General features: G+C 43.3%; 1 protein-coding gene across 1 annotated transcript in view; it reads left to right on the forward strand.

The window, feature by feature from the left end:
• CAP2 (cyclase associated actin cytoskeleton regulatory protein 2) overlaps positions 1-19,833 on the forward strand; it is a 114,701-nt gene that overhangs the window by 25,034 nt on the left and 69,834 nt on the right. Inside the window, exon 4 of the mRNA XM_044293417.1 lies at positions 16,403-16,480. Within this exon, the coding sequence (XP_044149352.1) occupies positions 16,403-16,480 (78 nt within the window). The remainder of the gene's footprint in view (positions 1-16,402; positions 16,481-19,833) is intronic.

Below are 19,833 nucleotides of genomic sequence, written 5' to 3' on the forward strand. Positions count from 1 at the left end.
AAATCTGTCACCAATTTTTTTTTCTGCCAGATAAAAACCAAATACTAACACATATCCTTTTCTTCTAACCTATTTTGATTTTCTGATTTCAGTTTTTTGCAATCTATTTCCTGAACATGATTAAGTGGTACCTTGGAACCGAACCCGAGTTCGGGAAATGTTTTTTTACAGTACAAATTAATTTATGAAGTTATTACCCGAAGTCTCGCAAGACTTCGCAAAGCAATAACTTCGGCTCATCGGAACTACATTCGAAATACATTCTAATACTGTACTGAGTTTTATACAAATCGACAATTCGCTCATCCCTAATTTTAACCATAAATACATGAATTAAACAATAGGTCATTTTCTGATTGCACATTTCCTTTAAGAACTGCCAAGTGCATTATTTTACATTTAGAAACCTTGAACTGCAATTTCCATTGTTTGTACCATTTGTCCAGAGAAGCTAAATCTTATTTTAAAGTCGTGCCGCTCTTTTAAATAAATACATATAATCATTAACAGCTATGCCAAGATCTAAGCACAATTCTCCACTCTTGTACTACACATAAATGCTGCTTTATGATAATGTAGTCGCCATCTGTTATTACAGAATCACAGCTCCATCTGTTACCATACAAATAAGCTGTGTCACCTATCAAAAATGATGTGTATGCCTCATTTGAGTTTTTATCTAGATACATTATGAAGCATTTACATGATAAATGAATATGTTTACTAGGAGTTTTGTATTGAATTCATTATGAACATATGGACCGGTTACTATTTGACTGAATCAACCTGTTTATTCTCATGTACATTTTATTCTCATACATATAGATTTCTCATAATCGAATTTCCATCTAAATCTAGAATAAGCCATGTATCAACCATTGATAACTGTATAGGGCATTCTCTTGTAACACAAGTTCTTAAAGGCTATAAACACCTTTGGGGAATTTTTTTTATTATTGCATATTACATTGTTCTTACTTTGGGCTTTTTCCAATAGGTCTTTATTATTACAAGAGTATAAAAGTATAATAGTCTCTCTTTACTTAGTTCTTCTAAATATAACATGTGGCACATCCAGCAGTATTAAGTACAAAGTGTAGTTTCTGGCACCAGATGAGAAGGTATGCTGGCTGGTTGTATGGCAATTAAATGGCAGTAGCGGACACATGTGGTTATAGGTGTGAACTGTGTGATTCAGGTTTGATGTTTGTCTGGCCTGGTGGTTACTCTAGGTGATGGGTGTCTGAGCCGTAGTCCCTCACCTGCAGTAGTGTCTGTAAAGCTGTCATTTTGCTCATCACTCTGTTGTCTAGGCACAATGAAGCTACTTGGAAGCAGTGTTCTTGATTCTCATGATCTCTCTGGAGTGTTGGTATCACAGGAGAACTGGATGAGGTCCCTAGGAATAGGAGACATGTGCTTCCTTTTCTGTCTGCTCAAGAACTCTCAGGAAATAGGATCAGCCCACTCCTACCAAGAGGGGAGGAACACGGTGGTTAGCCCTGTTCCTGCCAACCATACCTTTTCTTGCTGGAACAAATGGCCAAAACATATGAAAATACACAACAATACATAATAAAACACAATAAAATATTTGCAGATACTCCCAGGTCAGGTGTCTGAGTCTTAGGCTACATGCACACGACCGTATGTGTTTTGCGGTCCGCAAAAAAAACGGATGATGTGACGTATGGCATCCGTTATTTTTGCGGATCCGTTTTTTTGCGGATCCATTGTAATAATGCCTATCCTTGTCCGCAAACTAGAAAAAAATAGGACATGCACTATTTTTTTAGCGGAGCAACGGAACGGACATACTGATGCAGGCAGCACACGGTGTGCTGTCCGTGTTTTTTGCGGACCCATTGAAATGAATGGGTCCGCATCCTATCCGCAAAAAAAACGGATCGGACACTGAAACAAAATACTGTCGTGTGTATGTAGCCTTAATCTGTAGTCTTTATTTCTGCACTCTCTGGGGGCTCATAAACCCATTAATTTTGAATTAGAATTCAGCTTAAAGTTGATGTGCTGTCAGAAAACTATATATCGTTTAAATCAACTTTTTATGATAAAGGTCCTACGAAAAATATTTTCCAAATCCACAGCAATTAAAGGGTTTTTCTGACTTTTTATACTCCGGATAGGTCATCAGTATCTGATGGTGGGGGTTTGACATCTGAGAGCCCTGCTGACTAGCTGTTTGAGGAGAACGCGGTGTTCCAGTTAGCGCTGTTGCTTCCCCGCTGCATACCAGGCACTGCACTGTACACCTTATAGCAGCTGTGCTTGGTAAAGCAGCGCAGCCCCATTGACGTAGATGGAACTGAGCTGCGACCAGGCCATGTGACCGATTAACATGACGCCATTGGTCTAGGGTAAGCTGCGAGAAGGCCGGGGCACTCAGGAGCTCTGCAGCCTTCTTATACAGCCGATCGGTGAGGTCTGTCAGGTGCAACCTGATGATTCGCTACATAGGGCTATGTTGTCACTAGATGCTGTAGGAGCATTGGATAGTGTCACTTTCTATGGCCCTGGGAGCTTTGGACCATCTTTTTTGTCCTGGGTAGAATTGTTGTATTTTATCCCAGCAGTGAGCTAATGGCTGCTGGTCAGCAGGGGCCCTATTCATCTCAGCAACATGTGTCCTTCTCCAGCACATGCCTTGTTAAAAGCACACGTTTATTGAGTCCTGGTTAAAAACATCAGCAGAAACGTACGAGTTTCGGACTGTGTAGTCTGTCTTTAGTCCTGACAGACAGACTGCACTGTCCGAAACACGTATGCGTCTGCTGGGAATTCTTGTCCTTTAGCCAGGACTCAAATTTGTGATTTTAACAAAAAGTTTGCTGGAGAAGGAAACATGTTGTTCGTGTAGATATGGCGTTTCATCCCCTATACAGAGTTAAGTATTGAGCACCGAAATTACAGGCTATTTATATGTGCCCTTTTCATCACCTGCTTTTTGCCATAGCAGTGGAGATGCTGACAACGCTCCTTCAGACATTTCCAGAGATGTCTGGGTTTAATAAGGAGCGCAGAAGATGGGGTTTCATGCGGACTTCCTTTTGCTCTTTTTGTGGGAGATATTCAGGATTTATTGGCAAGCACTGAGTATTATAACTCAGTTCAATAACACCTCGGATCTTAAGACCAATAGAGATACGTCTGTTTTGCTTTCACTGGAACCCTTGTCGGCTTCATGTGTAAAGCCTGTATTACACTGGTAGATTTTCTGCAAGATGATGGCTAACGAGCCTTCGTAGTACCGCTCGTTAGTCATCATCTGGCAGTGTAATACTTCCGCAATACTTCGGGCAATCCAAATCTTTTGACAGATTTACCATGATGTCTAATCCTGATCTGCTGCCGGCAAACAATGATTTAGTAAAGGGAAGAGGAATGATATAACGATCTCTCCTCCCCATAACTCTGGAGGAGATCAAGATGTAGTGGGGGAGATTTATTAAACTGGTGTAAAGGAAAAAATATTTTAGTTGCCCATAGCAACCAATCAGATTCCACCTTTCATTGTCCATAGGAGCTCTGAAAAATAAAAGGTGGAATCTGATTGGTTGCCATCGGCAACCAAACCAGTTTTCCTTTACACCAGTTTTAATAAATCTTCCACAGTATGTTAAGAGTCATCTAATAGAGGGTTAAGCAGGGAGCTATAGGGGATACAGGGGTAGCAGTCGCTAGTGGGCTCCGGAGCCTGAGGAAGCCCAAACACCTCTCTGCCACATAGGAAGTCACAAGTATTAGGGCACTTTCACACTAGCGTTATTCTTTTCCGGCATTGAATTCCATCTTAGGGGCTCAATACCGGAAAAGAGCTGATCAGGTATATCCCCATGCATTCTGAATGGAGAGCAATCAGTTCAGGATGCATCAGGATGTCATCAGTTCAGGCTTTCTGACTTTTCAGGACGGAGATAATACCGCAGCATGCTGCGGTTTTATCTCCGTCCAATACTCCGGAACACCTGCCGGAATGCCGTATCCGGCATTTTTTCCCATTGACATGCATTAATGCCGGATCCAGCCCCGAATGTTCAGGCAAAACGGATCCAGCATTGCGGTCTGCGCATGCTCAGTTTTTGACACCGGAGATACGGATCCGCCATTTCAATGCATTTGTCATACAGATCAGGATCCTGATCCATCTGACAAATGCCATCAGTTTGTATGCGTTTTGACAGATCCGGTAGGCAGTTCCGGCGACGGAACTGCCTGCCGGAATCCTCTGCCGCAAGTGTGAAAGTACCCTAAGGATCCATTCACATATCCGTCGTTATTGCGGACCCGCAATACATCCGGCCAGCACCCCCCATAGAACTGCCTACTGCGGACAAGAATAGGACATGTTCTATTTTTTTGCGGAGCCGCGGCCCAGAAGTTTGTGGCCAAAGCCCAGAAGTTCGGGGCCGTGCTCCGGAAATGCGGAGAGCACATAGTGTGCTCTCTGCATCTCTTCCGGCCCCATAGAGAATGAATAGGCCCGCACCCGTTCCCGATATTGTTCCTCTGGGGTAAAATGTATGGGTAATAATAACAAGGCCTTCACTCCTCTTGATTTAATTGATGACTTCTTTGTTGCTATGTAATGCATGATTGATTATGTTTGTACATGATTCCTCTGATCTTAAAGCGCTGTGGAATATGTTGGCGCTATATAAATAAAGCTGATTATTATTATTTTATTAAAATGAGATAAGATGAAAAATTAACATGCGCTATAATTTGCAACTTTTTTTATGGCATAATAGTGGCAAAATAGTCTGATAAATGCCCCTCAATGTGTTCCTTTGGACAATAGCTGCTACTCGATAGTTAACATGGTAAAAATCTCACTGCAAAATATTGATGTGTAGACACAGCCTTATACGTACAGATCAGGGTTGCCAACCAGAATTTTTATTTTCTTATCCCAAAATCACGGATGGCCAACATTTTTTACAGACAAATTGGAAAACCAAAATGAATAATAAAGATTATAAGGAATACATGTCTATAGCTCAATATACTCATATGACCTCATTACCAGCATTTACTGTAAAATGATAATTACCTCCAAAATAATCTAGTCAAGTACAACCAGCCTCCAAAAAATCATGGACACTCATGGACACAGGAAAAAAGTTGCCTATTTTTGTGGACTGTCCAGGAATTTCTGGTCGGTTGGCAACCCTGGTACAGATATTTGTGCAATTTTCTACCCAGACTGTTTCCCATCAGTGTGGGTAGAACATTGCACAAATATCTGTACGTATAAGGCTGTGTCTACACATCGATATTTAGCAGTAAGATTTTTACAATGTTAACTATCGAGTACAGGCTATTCTCCAAAGGTAACCCACTGAGGGGAATTTGTCAGACTGTTTCGCCACTTTTTAAAGTGGCAAGAAAAGTAGGCAGGACTTAGTGGGAAGAGGCATGGCCTCCTACAGCCAGACAGATTTACTATCATTTATGCTAGAAACTGGAGTAAGTGCAAATCTATGCCAACTCTAAACTGCTGCAGATTTGGACTTCTGGAGTAAGGATTGTTTGGAAATGCACCAAATTTGTTAAGAGACCTGTGCCTCTTTAAAATCTGGCACATTCTGCACCAATGAACCATATACAAAGACTGGCATTCGTAACGCCACACTTAGAATATATGCCTGCACTCCTGTGAACTGCAACAGTCACTTAAGAGTTAAAATTAATCTTATAGCCCTACAAACGGTCTAGCTGTAGCCTTAGGGCCCTATTACACAGGCAAAAAGAGCAGACCATTGTCCGGAGGGAAGCGTTCCCTCCCGGCAATCGCCTGCTCACTAGGGCAGGAGACCGCTGCTATTACATGAAGTGATCTCCTCCTCAGTATATGGATGAGTGATCGCTAATGCATCTCTTGTCCCTATACTGTCTCATTGTTTGCCGGCAGCAGCAGAGCGTCTATTACACGGCGCGATCTGCAACCGGCAAACCAGGATTTTTTAAACATGTTAAAAGATCCCGATTACCAGATGAATTACTCAGCAGGATTACACTGCCAGATGATCACTAACAAGCCTTCATATGAACGCTCGTTAGCAATCATCTTAATAATCTGCCCGTGTAATAGGGCCTTAAAGAGGACCCTTCACCTGTAAAAACAATGTGAACTAAGTATGCTGACATGGAGATCGGCGCCCGGAGATCTCACTGCACTTACTATTATCCCTGGGCTCCGCTCCGTTCTCCTGCTATGCCCTCCGGTATATCCGCTCACTAAGTTATAGTAGGCGGAGTCTGCCCTTGTCCTGTGGGCGTCTCCTTCTCCTAGGCTGCAGCGCTGGCCAATCGCAGCGCACAGCTCACAGCCTGGGAGGTTTTTTTCTCCCAGGCTGTGAGCTGTGCGCTGCGATTGGCCAGCGCTGCAGCCTAGGAGGAGGAGACGCCCACAGGACAAGGGCAGACACCGCCTACTATAACTTACAGAGCAAAGGTACCGGAGGGCATAACGGGAGAACGGAGCGGCGCCCGGGGATAATAGTAAGTGCAGTGAGGTCCCCGGGCGCCGCTCTCCATGTCAGCATACTTAGTTCACATTGTTTTTACAAGTGAAAGGTCCTCTTTAAGGCCTAGTTTTCACATTTTGGCTTCAAAAACATCATTAAAAGACCTGAACGTGTGGCCATATCCAATATGCCTAAATAACAAGCTCATTCCAAACATCCAGATATTGACTTTGGTCTGATTGGTATTTAGAAATGTTTGTCAGGCGGCTTATTAATGGAACATGACATCTACAGATTTTGAATCAGGGCCCAGAACCTCCAAGTTCTAGCTCAGTTACAGAGTAATTATTTTGCTGGTATGAGTGCATCAATTATATGACCTAAAATTAAAAAATTATATACCATACTTTTTTTTAGATGACCTAGAAATTCAAGATATCTCATGAGTTGGACAAATGCTGTGTCCATCAACCCATAGATAACAAAATCGATGTATGTTACCAGTTAAAAATGGCTAGCCGTGCCTCTGTAACCCACATGATGTTAGTCTTACTGTGCATTCTGCGTCTCGCTGACCCATAGATGTGTCAGTGAGAGCTTAGAACCTAGTGAACTGGAATAGAGAAGAATAAGTTCATCGCTTGCTGTCAGCAGAAATGTCAACAATGAGGTCTGAACTACAGCTTGTAGCTCTATTGTACTAAACAAGACTCACATACAACCCGTGCCACACCATGGGGACCTAGCGAGATACCCGTATGAAAAGGCTCAGCCAGTACGCACCGATGTGACATTTAGAGGGACCTCACCGCTCATAGTTTGAACAGTTCTGTTTGTGTTCTAGCTAAAGCTAGCTTGCTCTCTAGATAACAATGAACGCCTGTCATGTTAATTACCTGAAGCTCTCTGACTGATTCCGTGCCTCCGTTTACCCTTTGCATTTCATGCCATCGTTTGCACCACTTTACTGTGTGTCGTAAGAGGCGTTTCTTTTTGGTGCCTCAGTATTGAGTAATATAAAGGCGTCTCACAGAAAGGTTTTACAGAAAATAACCCGGTTACGTTTTCTGCAGATCAGTGCTATTGCTAAGGGTACATCCACATGTAAAGGATTTACTGCAGCAAATTTCCGCATCAAATCTGCAAACAGCTGCCGCAAAGTCCACGCCAGATCACACAGATTTAGCAGATTTACTTTGTGCAGATAATCATTTAAAATGGGAAAAAAAAGCAATATGCTCCCCTATGAAAAACTATTATCCATAGGTAATCCAGTATGAATTATGCAACTAGAGATCAGTGAATCGATTCTTCTCAGAAAGCAGAGTTCTACACCAGTAAGTGACTGTTCCTGAAGCTAAAGATGCTTCTCCTGCCACTTGACTGACAAATCCGGACATTAGCCAGCCCTGACTATCTTGCACCTGCGCAGCTGCTCCAACTAGCAGCATAAGGGAAGAGGCCTTGCTTCCGCTACTGAATAGCAGAGCCTCTGTTCTTGCACCACTACTCAGAGTGTAGAACTCTGCTCCAATACTAGGATTTGGATGACATTTCTTCTTCCACATTGAATTCAATGGATGAAAATTTGCAACAAATGTATGACTTACTGCAGACCTAAAAATCAGCCCCATAGGTCAGTTTCCACGCACAGAAATTCTGCAATTTGAACTGCAACATTTACATTACACATGGATATACTCAAAAGAAAAAGGAAAACGTGTGGTACAGTGTTAGGCTAGTTTCACACTAGCGTCCGGCTGTCCGCTCGTGAGCTCCGTTTGAAGGGGCTCACGAGCGGACCCGAACGCTTCCGTCCAGCCCTGATGCAGTCTGAATGGATGCGGATCCGCTCAGACTGCATCAGTCTGGCGGCGTTCAGCCTCCGCTCCGCTCAGCAGGCGGACACCCGAACGCTGCTTGCAGCGTTCGGGTGTCCGCCTGGCCCTGCGGAGGCGTGCGGATCCGTCCAGACTTACAATGTAAGTCAATGGGGACGGATCCGTTTGAAGATGCCACAATATGGCTCAATCTTCAAGCGGATCCGTCCCCCATTGACTTTCAATGTAAAAGTCTGGACGGATCCGTCTGAGGCTAATTTCACACTTAGCTTTTTTTTGCTAATATAATGCAGACGGATCCGTTCTGAACGGAGCCTCCGTCTGCATTATTATGATCGGATCCGTTCAGAACGGATCCGATCGAACGCTAGTGTGAAAGTAGCCTTAGCCAGTGGAAAACTGGTTTAGTGATCTTATTAAGGCTACTTTCACACTAGTGTTTGAGTTTTCCGGTATTGAGATCCGTCATAGGGTCTCAATACCGGTAAAAAACACTTCAGTTTTGTCCCCATTCATTGTCAATTGGGAGAAAACTGAACAGAACGGAATATTCCAAAATGCATTCCGTTCCGTTAAGTTAGGTTCCTATACCGGAGAGCAAACCGCTGCATGTTGTAGTTGGCTTTCCATCCTGGGATGCGGAGCAAGACGGATTCGGCATGACCCCCAATGCAAGTCGATGGGGACGGATCAGTTTTCTCTGCCACAATCTGGCACAATAGAAAACGGATCCATCCTCCATTGACTTTCAATAGAGTTCATGACAGATCCGTCTTGGGTATGTTACAGATAATACAACCGGATCCGTTCAGAACGTATGCAGATGATTGTATTATCAGTAACGGAAGCGTTTTTGCTGAACCCCGCCGGATCCAGCAAAAACGCTAGTGTGAAAGTACCCTAAGAGAAAATAAGAATCTTGCAGGTTTGATACATTTTAATAGCCAACAAAAATAGAAGCAATAGCAAGCTTTCAAGATAACTTCAGTCTCTTCGGCAGCCATACTACAAGAGGGTCACATGACTCTTATTTTCTCTTAATAAGAGCACTAATGGTGACCCCCAAATAGGGAATAATAGTACTCCTCTATTTGCTTCAAAATGGAAAAAAATTAAAAAAGCATACAATGTGCTAATCATTTCTTATACATGATGGTCTATTAGGCATACAATGCATATGGAAAACCTGCAGACCCTTTCTTATTTCTCACATTTTGTTATATTGCAGCTTGTGCTAAAATAATAAGAAAAAAAAAAAACATTTTCCCCATCATTCTGCAGCCAATGCCCCATATTGACAAAGTGAAAACAGAATGTTCAAAATCTTTGCTAATTTATTGAAATGGAAAAACAAAAATTTTGCATTGACAAAGTACTCAGACTCTTTACTCAGGACTTGGTTGACGCTCCTCAGGCAGTGATTACAGCCTCCAGTCTTCTTGGGTGTGATGCCACAAGGTTTGCACACCTGGATTTAGGGATTTTCTGCCATTCTTCTCTGCAGATCCTCTTGAGCTTTGTCATGTTGGATAGGGCTCATTGGTCCCTCCAAGAATGTTTCACTAGGTTCAAGTCAGGGCTCTGACTGGGATGACTGGGCTACTCAAGAACATTGACAGGGTTGTCCCTAAGCCATTCCTGTGTTGTCTTGGCTGTGTGCTTTACCATTAGCATTATCTTGTTGGAAGGTGAACCTTCGGCCTTATGTCCAGATCAGATTGTCATTGAGAATATTGTACTTTGTTCCATTCAGCTTTCGCTCAACCCTGACCAGTCATCCTGTCTAAGTCACTGAAAAACAACCCCACAGCATGCTAATGCCACCACTGTGCTTAACTTTACAGACATAATGATTAGAATTAAGGACAAAAAGTACAATCTTGGTTCCATCAGAACTGAGCATTTTGTTTCTCACAGCCTGAGAGTCCTTTTGTTTCTTTTTTGTAAACTGTAGGTGGGCTTTTATGTGTCTTTTACTGAGGAATGCTGTAGAGATGGTTGACCTTCTGTCACAACCAGACAGCTGAGAAGCTCTGACAGAAGTTCCTCATCTCGTTAGCCTCTCTCAGCTGTCATGTAGTTGGACTGATTGCATCCCTTTAAATTCCTCCCCATAATGCATTAGTGTGCGGCTTATACAACTTCCTGGAGTGTGTGTGCATGCTGATCCTATTTTCCAGTCTTCTACAAGATAAGTGCTGTACATTTATTTGTGATTTTCTGTTTGCTGAATCCCAGGTGACCCTGACTCCCTCCGTGTCTAGTGTAGGGAGCCGGTGGTCGTGTCCCCTCACTATTATAGGGTGTTCAGGTGTTATACAGTCGAGGTACGAGGATATGCGATCATCTACCATTGGGATTTTCGCATAGGCTGAGCAGTCAGGGAGAGTGCCAGGTCTGATGCAGGGGTCTCCCTTTTTGTTCCTTAGTTTTGGATCCAGTGAGTCATATGTTCATTTTGTGTTGTCTTGTTTCCTGTACACCTTCCGTGACATTATAAGCCGCCAAAACCGTCTCAAGCATGGATCCGGTTTCACTTTTGTCTGAACGCTTCCAGGGTCTTTCATTGGAGGTAGCTGATCTCCGTAAGCCTCTTTCTCAGTTTCTAGTGACCGGTTCAGCTTGCGTTCATGGAGTTTGTTCTGAGTCTAAGATCTCGCTCCCGGATACGTTCTCCGGGGGTAGTGAGAATTTTGTGCGTTTCAGAGAGGCTTGCAAACTCCATTTTCGCCTTCTTCCCCATTCCTCTGGTGATGAGGAACGGAGGATGGGGATCATTATATCGCTGCTCAGGGGTAACGCTCAGTCGTGGGCCTTTTCGCTGCTGGTGGGGGCACGGCCCCTCCGTTCAGTGGATGAATTCTTTTTAGCCCTGGGTCAGATATATGATGATCCGGATCGTGTTGCTTTGGCTGAGTCTAGACTACGTCTGTTATGCCAGGGTAAACAATCCGCAGAGATATACTGCTCAGAATTTCAGAGATGGGCAGCTGATACTGGTTGGAATGATGCTGCACTCCGAAGTCAATTTTGCCATGGTCTTTCAGAGGGATTGAAAGATGCATTTGCCTTTCATGAGAGGCCTATCTTCTTGGACTCTGCTATGTCTCAGGCCGTTCGTATTGACAGGCGTCTTAGAGAGAGAGGAGAGAGCTCTCCTTCCTGTCATACTCAGTCCCAGGACAGTGCAGCGGTCTCATTCTGTGCGCAGGGGTCTCAGTCGCTGTCAGCCCCTTCTGAGCAGGAGCCCATGCAGCTGGGGTTGATTGCCTCTGACAATAGAAGATTCAGCCCGCATGGGAAGGTTTGTTTTTGTTGTGGAGGTATAAATCATTTGGCAAATGTTTGTCCCTCTAGGAGATTCAGGCAGTTTTCTGGGAGTAATAAAGAAACAAAAAGGAAAAAATCTTTTAAAAATGTTCCATCTGTTACTATTGGCAGGGTTGAGGCGGAAATTGAAGGTTTTCCGTTTGCTTGTAGTTCCCGTTTTGTCCTGCCTGCCAGGGTGGCGCTAGAGAGCAATAATATTTTTTGTGAGATTTTTGTAGATAGTGGAGCAGCTGTCAATCTCATTGATAATCATTTTGCGATAACTCATGGTTTCCAGGTGTGCACTTTGGGAAAGGATATTCCTGTTTTTTCTATTGATTCCGCTCCACTTTCTCAGAAATCATTAAAGGGCATAGTTCACGATATTTGTTTAATTGTGAGTGATGCTCATGTTGAGGATGTGTCATGTTTCGTCCTTAGCGGATTACTTACTCCTCTTGTGTTGGGGCTACCCTGGCTCACTAAACATAACCCCACCATTGATTGGCAAGCGAGGCAAATAAATGGTTGGAGTGACTTTTGCAGAGAGAATTGCCTCACGACATCTGTTTCTGAGGTTTCTACTAAGACTGTACCACCTTTTCTCTCTGAATTTTCGGATGTCTTCTCTGAGAGTGGAGTTCAGGATTTGCCCCCGCACAGGGAGTACGATTGCCCTATTAATCTCATCACAGGCGCCAAGCTGCCTAAATCTCGTTTATACAATCTTTCTCAACCTGAAAGGGTCGCTATGCGTGCTTATATCTCGGAGAGTCTGAGAAAAGGACACATACGACCCTCGAAGTCACCTGTTGCCGCCGGTTTTTTCTTTGTTAAGAAAAAAGATGGTTCTTTAAGACCTTGTCTCGATTTCAGGGAGCTGAACAGTATCACTATTCGTGACCCTTATCCGCTTCCTCTGATCCCGGACCTGTTTAACCAGATTGTTGGGGCTAAAGTCTTTTCCAAATTAGATCTAAGAGGGGCAAACAACCTGGTCAGGGTCAGAGAAGGAGACGAATGGAAGACGGCCTTCAATACCCCTGAGGGCCATTTTGAGAATTTGGTTATGCCTTTTGGTTTGATAAATGCCCCAGCCGTATTTCAGCATTTCGTGAACAGCATTTTTTATCATTTAATGGGAAAATTTGTATTACTGTATTTGGATGACATTTAGATTTTTTCTCCTGATTTAAAAACTCATAAGGAACACTTATGTCAGGTCTTGCTCATCCTGCGGGAGAATAAATTATACGCGAAACTGGAAAAATGTGTGTTTGCGGTTCCAGAAATTCAATTTCTGGGGTTTCTTCTCTCCGCTTCTGGTTTTCGCATGGACCCCGAGAAGGTCCGCACTGTGCTTGAGTGGGAGCTTCCTGAGAATCAGAAGGCGCTGATGCGTTTTTTGGGCTTTGCCAATTATTACAGTAAGTTTATTTTGAATTATTCCTCTATTGTTAAACCACTCACTGATATGACCAGAAAGGGGGTAGATTTTTCTTCCTGGTCGGTAGAGGCGCGTAAGGCCTTTTCTAATATCAAGGAGAGTTTTGCTTCCGCTCCTATCTTGGTACAACCTGATATTTCTCTACCCTTCATAGTTGAGGTTGATGCTTCTGAGGCGCGTGTGGGTGCGGTCTTGTCTCAGGGTTCCTCTCCTGCCAAATGGCGACCGTGTGCCTTTTTCTCGAAGAAACTCTCCTCCGCAGAGAGAAATTACGATGTGGGAGATAGGGAATTGTTGGCCATCAAGTTGGCTTTTGAGGAATGGCGCCATTGGCTAGAGGGAGCCAGACACCCTATTACCGTGTTTACTGACCATAAAAATCAGGCCTACTTGGAGTCAGCCAAGCGTCTGAACCCGAGACAGGCCAGATGGTCTTTGTTCTTTTCAAGGTTTAATTTTGTTGTCACGTTCCGCCCTGGGGTTAAGAATGTGAAGGCAGATGCCCTGTCACGTTGTTTTCCGGGAGGTGGGAATTTTGAAGACCCGGGTCCCATTTTGGCTGAAGGTGTGGTGGTCTCTGCTCTTTTTCCTGAATTGGAGGCAGAGGTGCAGGCAGCCCAGTCAGAGGCTCCTGATCTTTGTCCTCCTGGGAGGTTGTTTGTGCCTCTCGCTTTAAGACACAAGATTTTTAAGGAACACCACGATACGGTCCTTGCTGGGCACCCGGGGGCAAGAGCCACAGTGGATCTCATTGCTCGGAGATTCTGGTGGCCTGCGCTTCGTAAGTCGGTTGAGGGTTTTGTGGCAGCCTGCGAGACTTGCGCTCGTGCCAAAGTCCCTCATTCACGGCCATCAGGTCCTCTCCTTCCCTTACCCATTCCTTCCCGTCCTTGGACACATCTGTCCATGGACTTCATAACGGACCTGCCTCGTTCCTCAGGGAAGACTGTGATTCTGGTGGTGGTGGACCGTTTTAGCAAAATGGTGCATTTCATCCCTTTTCCTGGTTTGCCCAATGCTAAGACGCTGGCGCAGGCATTTATTGATCACATTGTCAAATTGCATGGTATTCCTACAGACATAGTCTCTGATAGGGGCACGCAGTTTGTTTCCAGATTCTGGAAGGCTTTCTGTTCTCGCTTGGGGGTTCGGTTGTCATTCTCTTCTGCTTTCCACCCGCAGTCGAATGGCCAGACAGAGCGCGCCAATCAGAATCTGGAGACATATCTGCGCTGTTTTGGGGCGGAGAATCAGGAGGATTGGTGTTCTTTTTTGTACCTTGCTGAGTTTGCTTTAAATAACCGTCGTCAGGAGTCCTCTGATAAGTCACCATTTTTTGGTGCATATGGGTTTCATCCGCAGTTTGGGACTTTCTCGGGAGAGGGGTCTTCTGGTTTACCTGATGAGGACAGATTCTCCTCGTCTTTGTCATCTATTTGGCAAAAGATTCAGGATAATCTAAAGAGCATGAGGGAGAGATATAAGCGTGTGGCAGATAAGAGACGTGTGCCTGGTCCGGACCTGAATGTTGGTGATCTGGTGTGGTTGTCTACCAAGAATATCAAATTGAAGGTTCCCTCCTGGAAGTTGGGTCCTAGGTTTATTGGGCCTTACAAAATCCTGTCTGTCATCAATCCTGTTGCCTACCGTCTCGACTTGGAAGATCCATAATGTTTTTCATAAGTCCTTATTGAAACCTTATGTTCAACCCATTGTACCCTCGCCTTTGCCTCCTCCTCCGATTATGGTTGATGGGAATCTTGAATTTCAGGTCTCTAGGATTGTGGATTCTCGTCTTGTCCGCAGTTCCCTCCAGTACCTCGTTCATTGGGAGGGTTATGGTCCTGAGGAGAGGATGTGGGTCCCAGTGACGGACATTAAGGCCACTCGTCTCATCAGGGCTTTCCATAGGTCCCATCCTGAGAAGGTGGGCCTTGAGTGTCCGGAGTCCACTCGTAGAGGGAGGGGTACTGTCACAACCAGACAGCTGAGAAACTCTGACAGAAGCCTTTCAGAACCTCCTCCTTGACTTTTCTTTGTTTTGGTTTTCAGTTCCTCATCTCGTTAGCCTCTCTCAACTGTCATGTAGTTGGACTGATTGCATCCCTTTAAATTCCTCCCCATAATGCATTAGTGTGCAGCTTATACAACTTCCTGGAGTGTGTGTGCATGCTGATCCTATTTTCCGGTCTTCTACAAGATAAGTGCTGTACATTTATATGTGATTTTCTGTTTGCTGGATCCCAGGTGACCCTGACTCCCTCCGTGTCTAGTGTAGGGAGCCGGTGGTCGTGTCCCCTCACTATTATAGGGTGTTCAGGTGTTATACAGTCGAGGTACGAGGATATGCGATCATCTACCATTGGGATTTTCGCATAGGCTGAGCAGTCAGGGAGAGTGCCAGGTCTGATGCAGGGGTCTCCCTTTTTGTTCCTTAGTTTTGGATCCAGTGAGTCATATGTTCATTTTGTGTTGTCTTGTTTCCTGTACACCTTCCGTGACACCTTCTGGACGTTTCTCCATCTTCACACAGGATCTTTGGAGCCCCGCCAGAATGACTATTGGGTTCTTGGTCACTTCTTTTACCAAGGACCTTCTCCCCTGATTACTTAGTTTGGTGGGGTGAACAACTCTAGGAAGAGCCCTAGTTTCTCCAAACTTCTACCATTTAAGAGTTATGGAGGTCACTGTGCTCTTGAGAACTTTCAACTTTTAACCTTCTCCAGATCTGTGCCTCCACACAATCCTGTCTCTGAGCTCTACAGGCAGTTCCTTCCTCCTCATGACTTGGTTTTTGCTCTGATTTGCATTGTGAGACCTTATATAGACAGGGGTGTGTCTTTCCAAATCATGTCCAGTCGAGTGAATTTACCACAGGTGGACTAAAATGTGTAGAAACATCTCAAAGATGATCTATAGAAATGGGAGGACCCAGAGCTAAATTTCTGGTGTCATAGCAGAGAGCCTGAATACTTATGATGTGCATGCAAAATTTCAGTTTTTACTTTTTAATAAATTTGCAAACATTTCTAAAATTCATTTTGTCATTATGGGGTACTGAGTGAAGAAGGATGGGGAAAACTTTTATTTATTTATTTATTTATTTTATTTTAGCACAAGGCCGCGCATAACAAAATGTGAAAGGATCTGAAGATTTTCCGAATGCATTGTATGCCACATTGTGATTCTCATGGTATATTAAGTTTGTTATCAGTGCACCAAAGGAATGTGATGTACATAAATGGTCTCCTGAAATTGAAGGATCTACACCCAGAATAGCACTGTTGATTGATACCTTCTTCTCCTATCTCTTCTAGGCTACATTAGTGGAAAATGCATTTAAAGCTGAAAGAGTATTTTTGGTTTATGCTTCCCAGCACCAGCAGCCCTCGGAGGTAAGATACATTGATATGGCTAAGTGTGTTGCAATCAGAAATGTATTAGGATTTCATTACTCTCCTGTTGACTGTTGATGGTTGGTACAGATATCACATACAAAGACCTATATAATGTTGTACATTAGTAAATTACTCTTGGGTCAGTATTGATGTCAGTGGGCTCTACATAAGGTTTGGTTATATATTACATAATAGACTGAAATTAATAGGGCCTGTTGTCCACAAAGACTCTATTTTATTTTTGAAAGAATGTTGAAGGGTATGTACAGTACTTACATATTCAGTGTGTTAACAAGATAAAGGAGGGGGTATGACTGCAGGATCAGATTTCATAAGGTTTGTTTGTAGTCTGTTACCGTGGAGACATATAGGACTGATTAGGAGCTGTGGACATAAATCTCTAGAATATTTCAGTGTTGCTTATTTTTTTATTTTATATGAGGCAGTAAATAACGATTGCAGATGTGAACATCGCCTTTAATGCTAGATGTGTGCTGTATATTTTGTTTGGGAAAAAGAAACCCACGTGCCATTGTCAGCGTAGATCAGTAGATCTCATTGAGTTCTGCCTAAAATGAATGGCTAAATCTACATAGTCTTTGTTGAACCCAAACAGGAAAACTAACCATTAGTTTATAAAAATGCAGAGAGATGAGAAAAGCTAATGAAGATGACAGCATAAGTGTGAATGCCAGAGAGAAGGGGTAATTCTATCATTCAGCTGTCTAGACTGTTTGCTTTAGTAATGTCAAGCTGTGAATGAACCACTGAGTCACCGTTAAGGCACGGAAGCTTTGCACAGATTCATAGACAGCGGAGTGGAGACTAAGGGGATTTGCCCTGCAGTTCAATGTCACACAAGGTGACTTCATCTTATATTTTGTATTAAAAAAATTAACTATACTAAATATATGACTATGTTTAATAGAATGTCCTTTGTTTAAAGGGGTTTTCTGGATAGATCATCAGTATCTGATCATCAGAGTCTGATACCATGATGAACCAGATGAACAATAACTCAGTTCAGACAGCTCAATCCATCGTGTAGTGGATGGAGCTGGTTACTGCAGCACAGCTCCCACTGAAGTGAATGGGGACAGTGCTGCAGTTACCAGTTCTGTCAACTACACAATGCACAGTGTAGTTCCTGTGCCAACTTTTGCTGCCAGAGCTGCTCTTAAGCATCCTATTGGCAGGGATACAGGGTGTCAGACCCCTGCCAATCAGATATTGATGGCCAGGGGCATAGCTATAAGAGAAGCAAGAGAACCCAGAGGACTACTGCAAAGGGTTAATTTAACGTTTCCAAGTTAAATGTTGTGATTTATTATTGAAGCACTCACTTCTTTCTGCACTGTATGATTCTAACTGCAGTGTTTGGCCAACAGACAGTTAATATTGGTGGACTGTTTAGGTAACAGGGTGATGGACTTAGGCCACCCCCTGGCTAGTTAGTGAGTCTTGTATGAGAAGAGATTCAGAAAGGATATAGGTGAGTGCTCTTGCAGACTAGGCCCATTACCAGAAAATATCTCCCTCAGCTGCCAAAGAAGCAACTTTGCCACCAGAGTACCCCTGAGAGAAATAGATAAGCCATCTTAGAAGGTCCAGAATTGTTCAGGCCGTGTAAGATCACATCAGTAAGATATTCAATCATTTTAAGAGACTTTACTGTGTAATACCAAGCACAGCCACTACACAATGTATGGCGCTGTGTTTGTTAAGCTGCAGCGCTCAGATGAGCTCCAGTGCCTTCTCAAACAGCTGATCGGCAGGCGTCCTGGGTGTTGGACCCCACCTTTCAGATACTGATGACCTATCCAGAGGCTAGATCATTAGTATTAAATTCTCAGACAACCCTTTTAACAAGAACAGAACAGCATGCCTGTGGTTATTTTGGAAAGACTGCGAAGTGTCCTTTAGAGAGAGAGAGAGAGAGTCACAGAGCACTACTACCTCCATCATTGTTGCTGACTATACACCGCTATTGGGAGAAAGACTGCACTGTGCCTTCTGCTGCACTTTGCACTACTACTGCTCCTATCATTGGTTTAGTAAAGAAAGATTTTATTAATTACAACCAACAGGCCTAGTTATTGACCCCACCATCCATCCATCCACTGGCCACTGCATCTGGCCTCCTGCCTTGCTCCTTGCTAACTGTTCACCATCAAGGGCACCCCAATATCAGAGTGTGCCAAGAGGAAAGAAAGGGTGCGCCCTCCAGTCACTGCATGGCACTAGGATGCGCCAGGGTGGAGCAAACTACTGCGAACTGTGATCACTATTACCACTGCCACTCTGCTCATCCTCGCCTCCCCTGCGATAGCTGCACATAACCCATGGATATGAAAGGATGCACACACAGTACTGCACACAACTTACTACTAGAGATGTTGGGAAAGCAGCAGAATTGAAAACTAAGCTATATTAGTGTCATATGTTTTGAAAATATATTTAAGCAAATATATTTATATGCATATATAAGCAGACAACCCCTTTAATCTGGTAGAAACACAGATGTGCACAGGTTGGGAGTTCATTAGAAAGAATGCATATACCAGATACTATATCCTTTGTATTAGGCCATTATGGACCTCTGTTGCTATGATAATACTGTAATAATAGCAGTAACACATAACATATATCACGCTTATAAATGATACACCATAAATACAACCTTGTCATATCATATGTTTCTATAATAGATGGTGTAAGTAGATCTGGAATTTCTTAATACATTGTGTAGTATGTTTAGGAGTAAGGGGCGTTTGAGTCTTCATTTCCGAAACAGAGGTCTTGTCATTTATAATTTATAGCATAACCACAAACAATGAGAGCTTTGCATGTGTGATTATAGCAGCCATTTGTCATTGAGTCATTTTTGTAACTGCTGCTTCATCCACAAAAGTTATGAATTCTGCTCCTGTCACAGTGAAAGTACAATAACTGAGGGTTTGAGTAGATGACTCCACATTGTAATAAAACTTATTAACCTCTTTCCATGTCTTTTCATACATTTTATTATTTTTTTTAACCTCATATATGTTCAAGTAAACTTAGTAAGGTAAAAAACAAAAAAAGATTTTAAAGCATATGTTCACTTACAGGATGTCCTAATTCGCTAAGAGGGTGGTCCTCCAGTCCAGTGCTGTTTTTTGGTCACATTTACCCCCCTAAAAAAAATAATTTGGACTATAAAGTAAACAAAACGTTGTATGCATTCCAAAATAGTATCAAGTAGGCTACTTTCACACTTGTGAAATGTTGCTCAGACGGATCCGTCCAGACTTTACATTGAAAGTCAATGGGGGACGGATCCGTTTGAAAATTGAGCCATATAGTGTCAA

The sequence above is a fragment of the Bufo gargarizans genome, chromosome 5 (genome assembly GCF_014858855.1).
Source record: "Bufo gargarizans isolate SCDJY-AF-19 chromosome 5, ASM1485885v1, whole genome shotgun sequence".
NCBI lineage: Eukaryota > Metazoa > Chordata > Amphibia > Anura > Bufonidae > Bufo > Bufo gargarizans.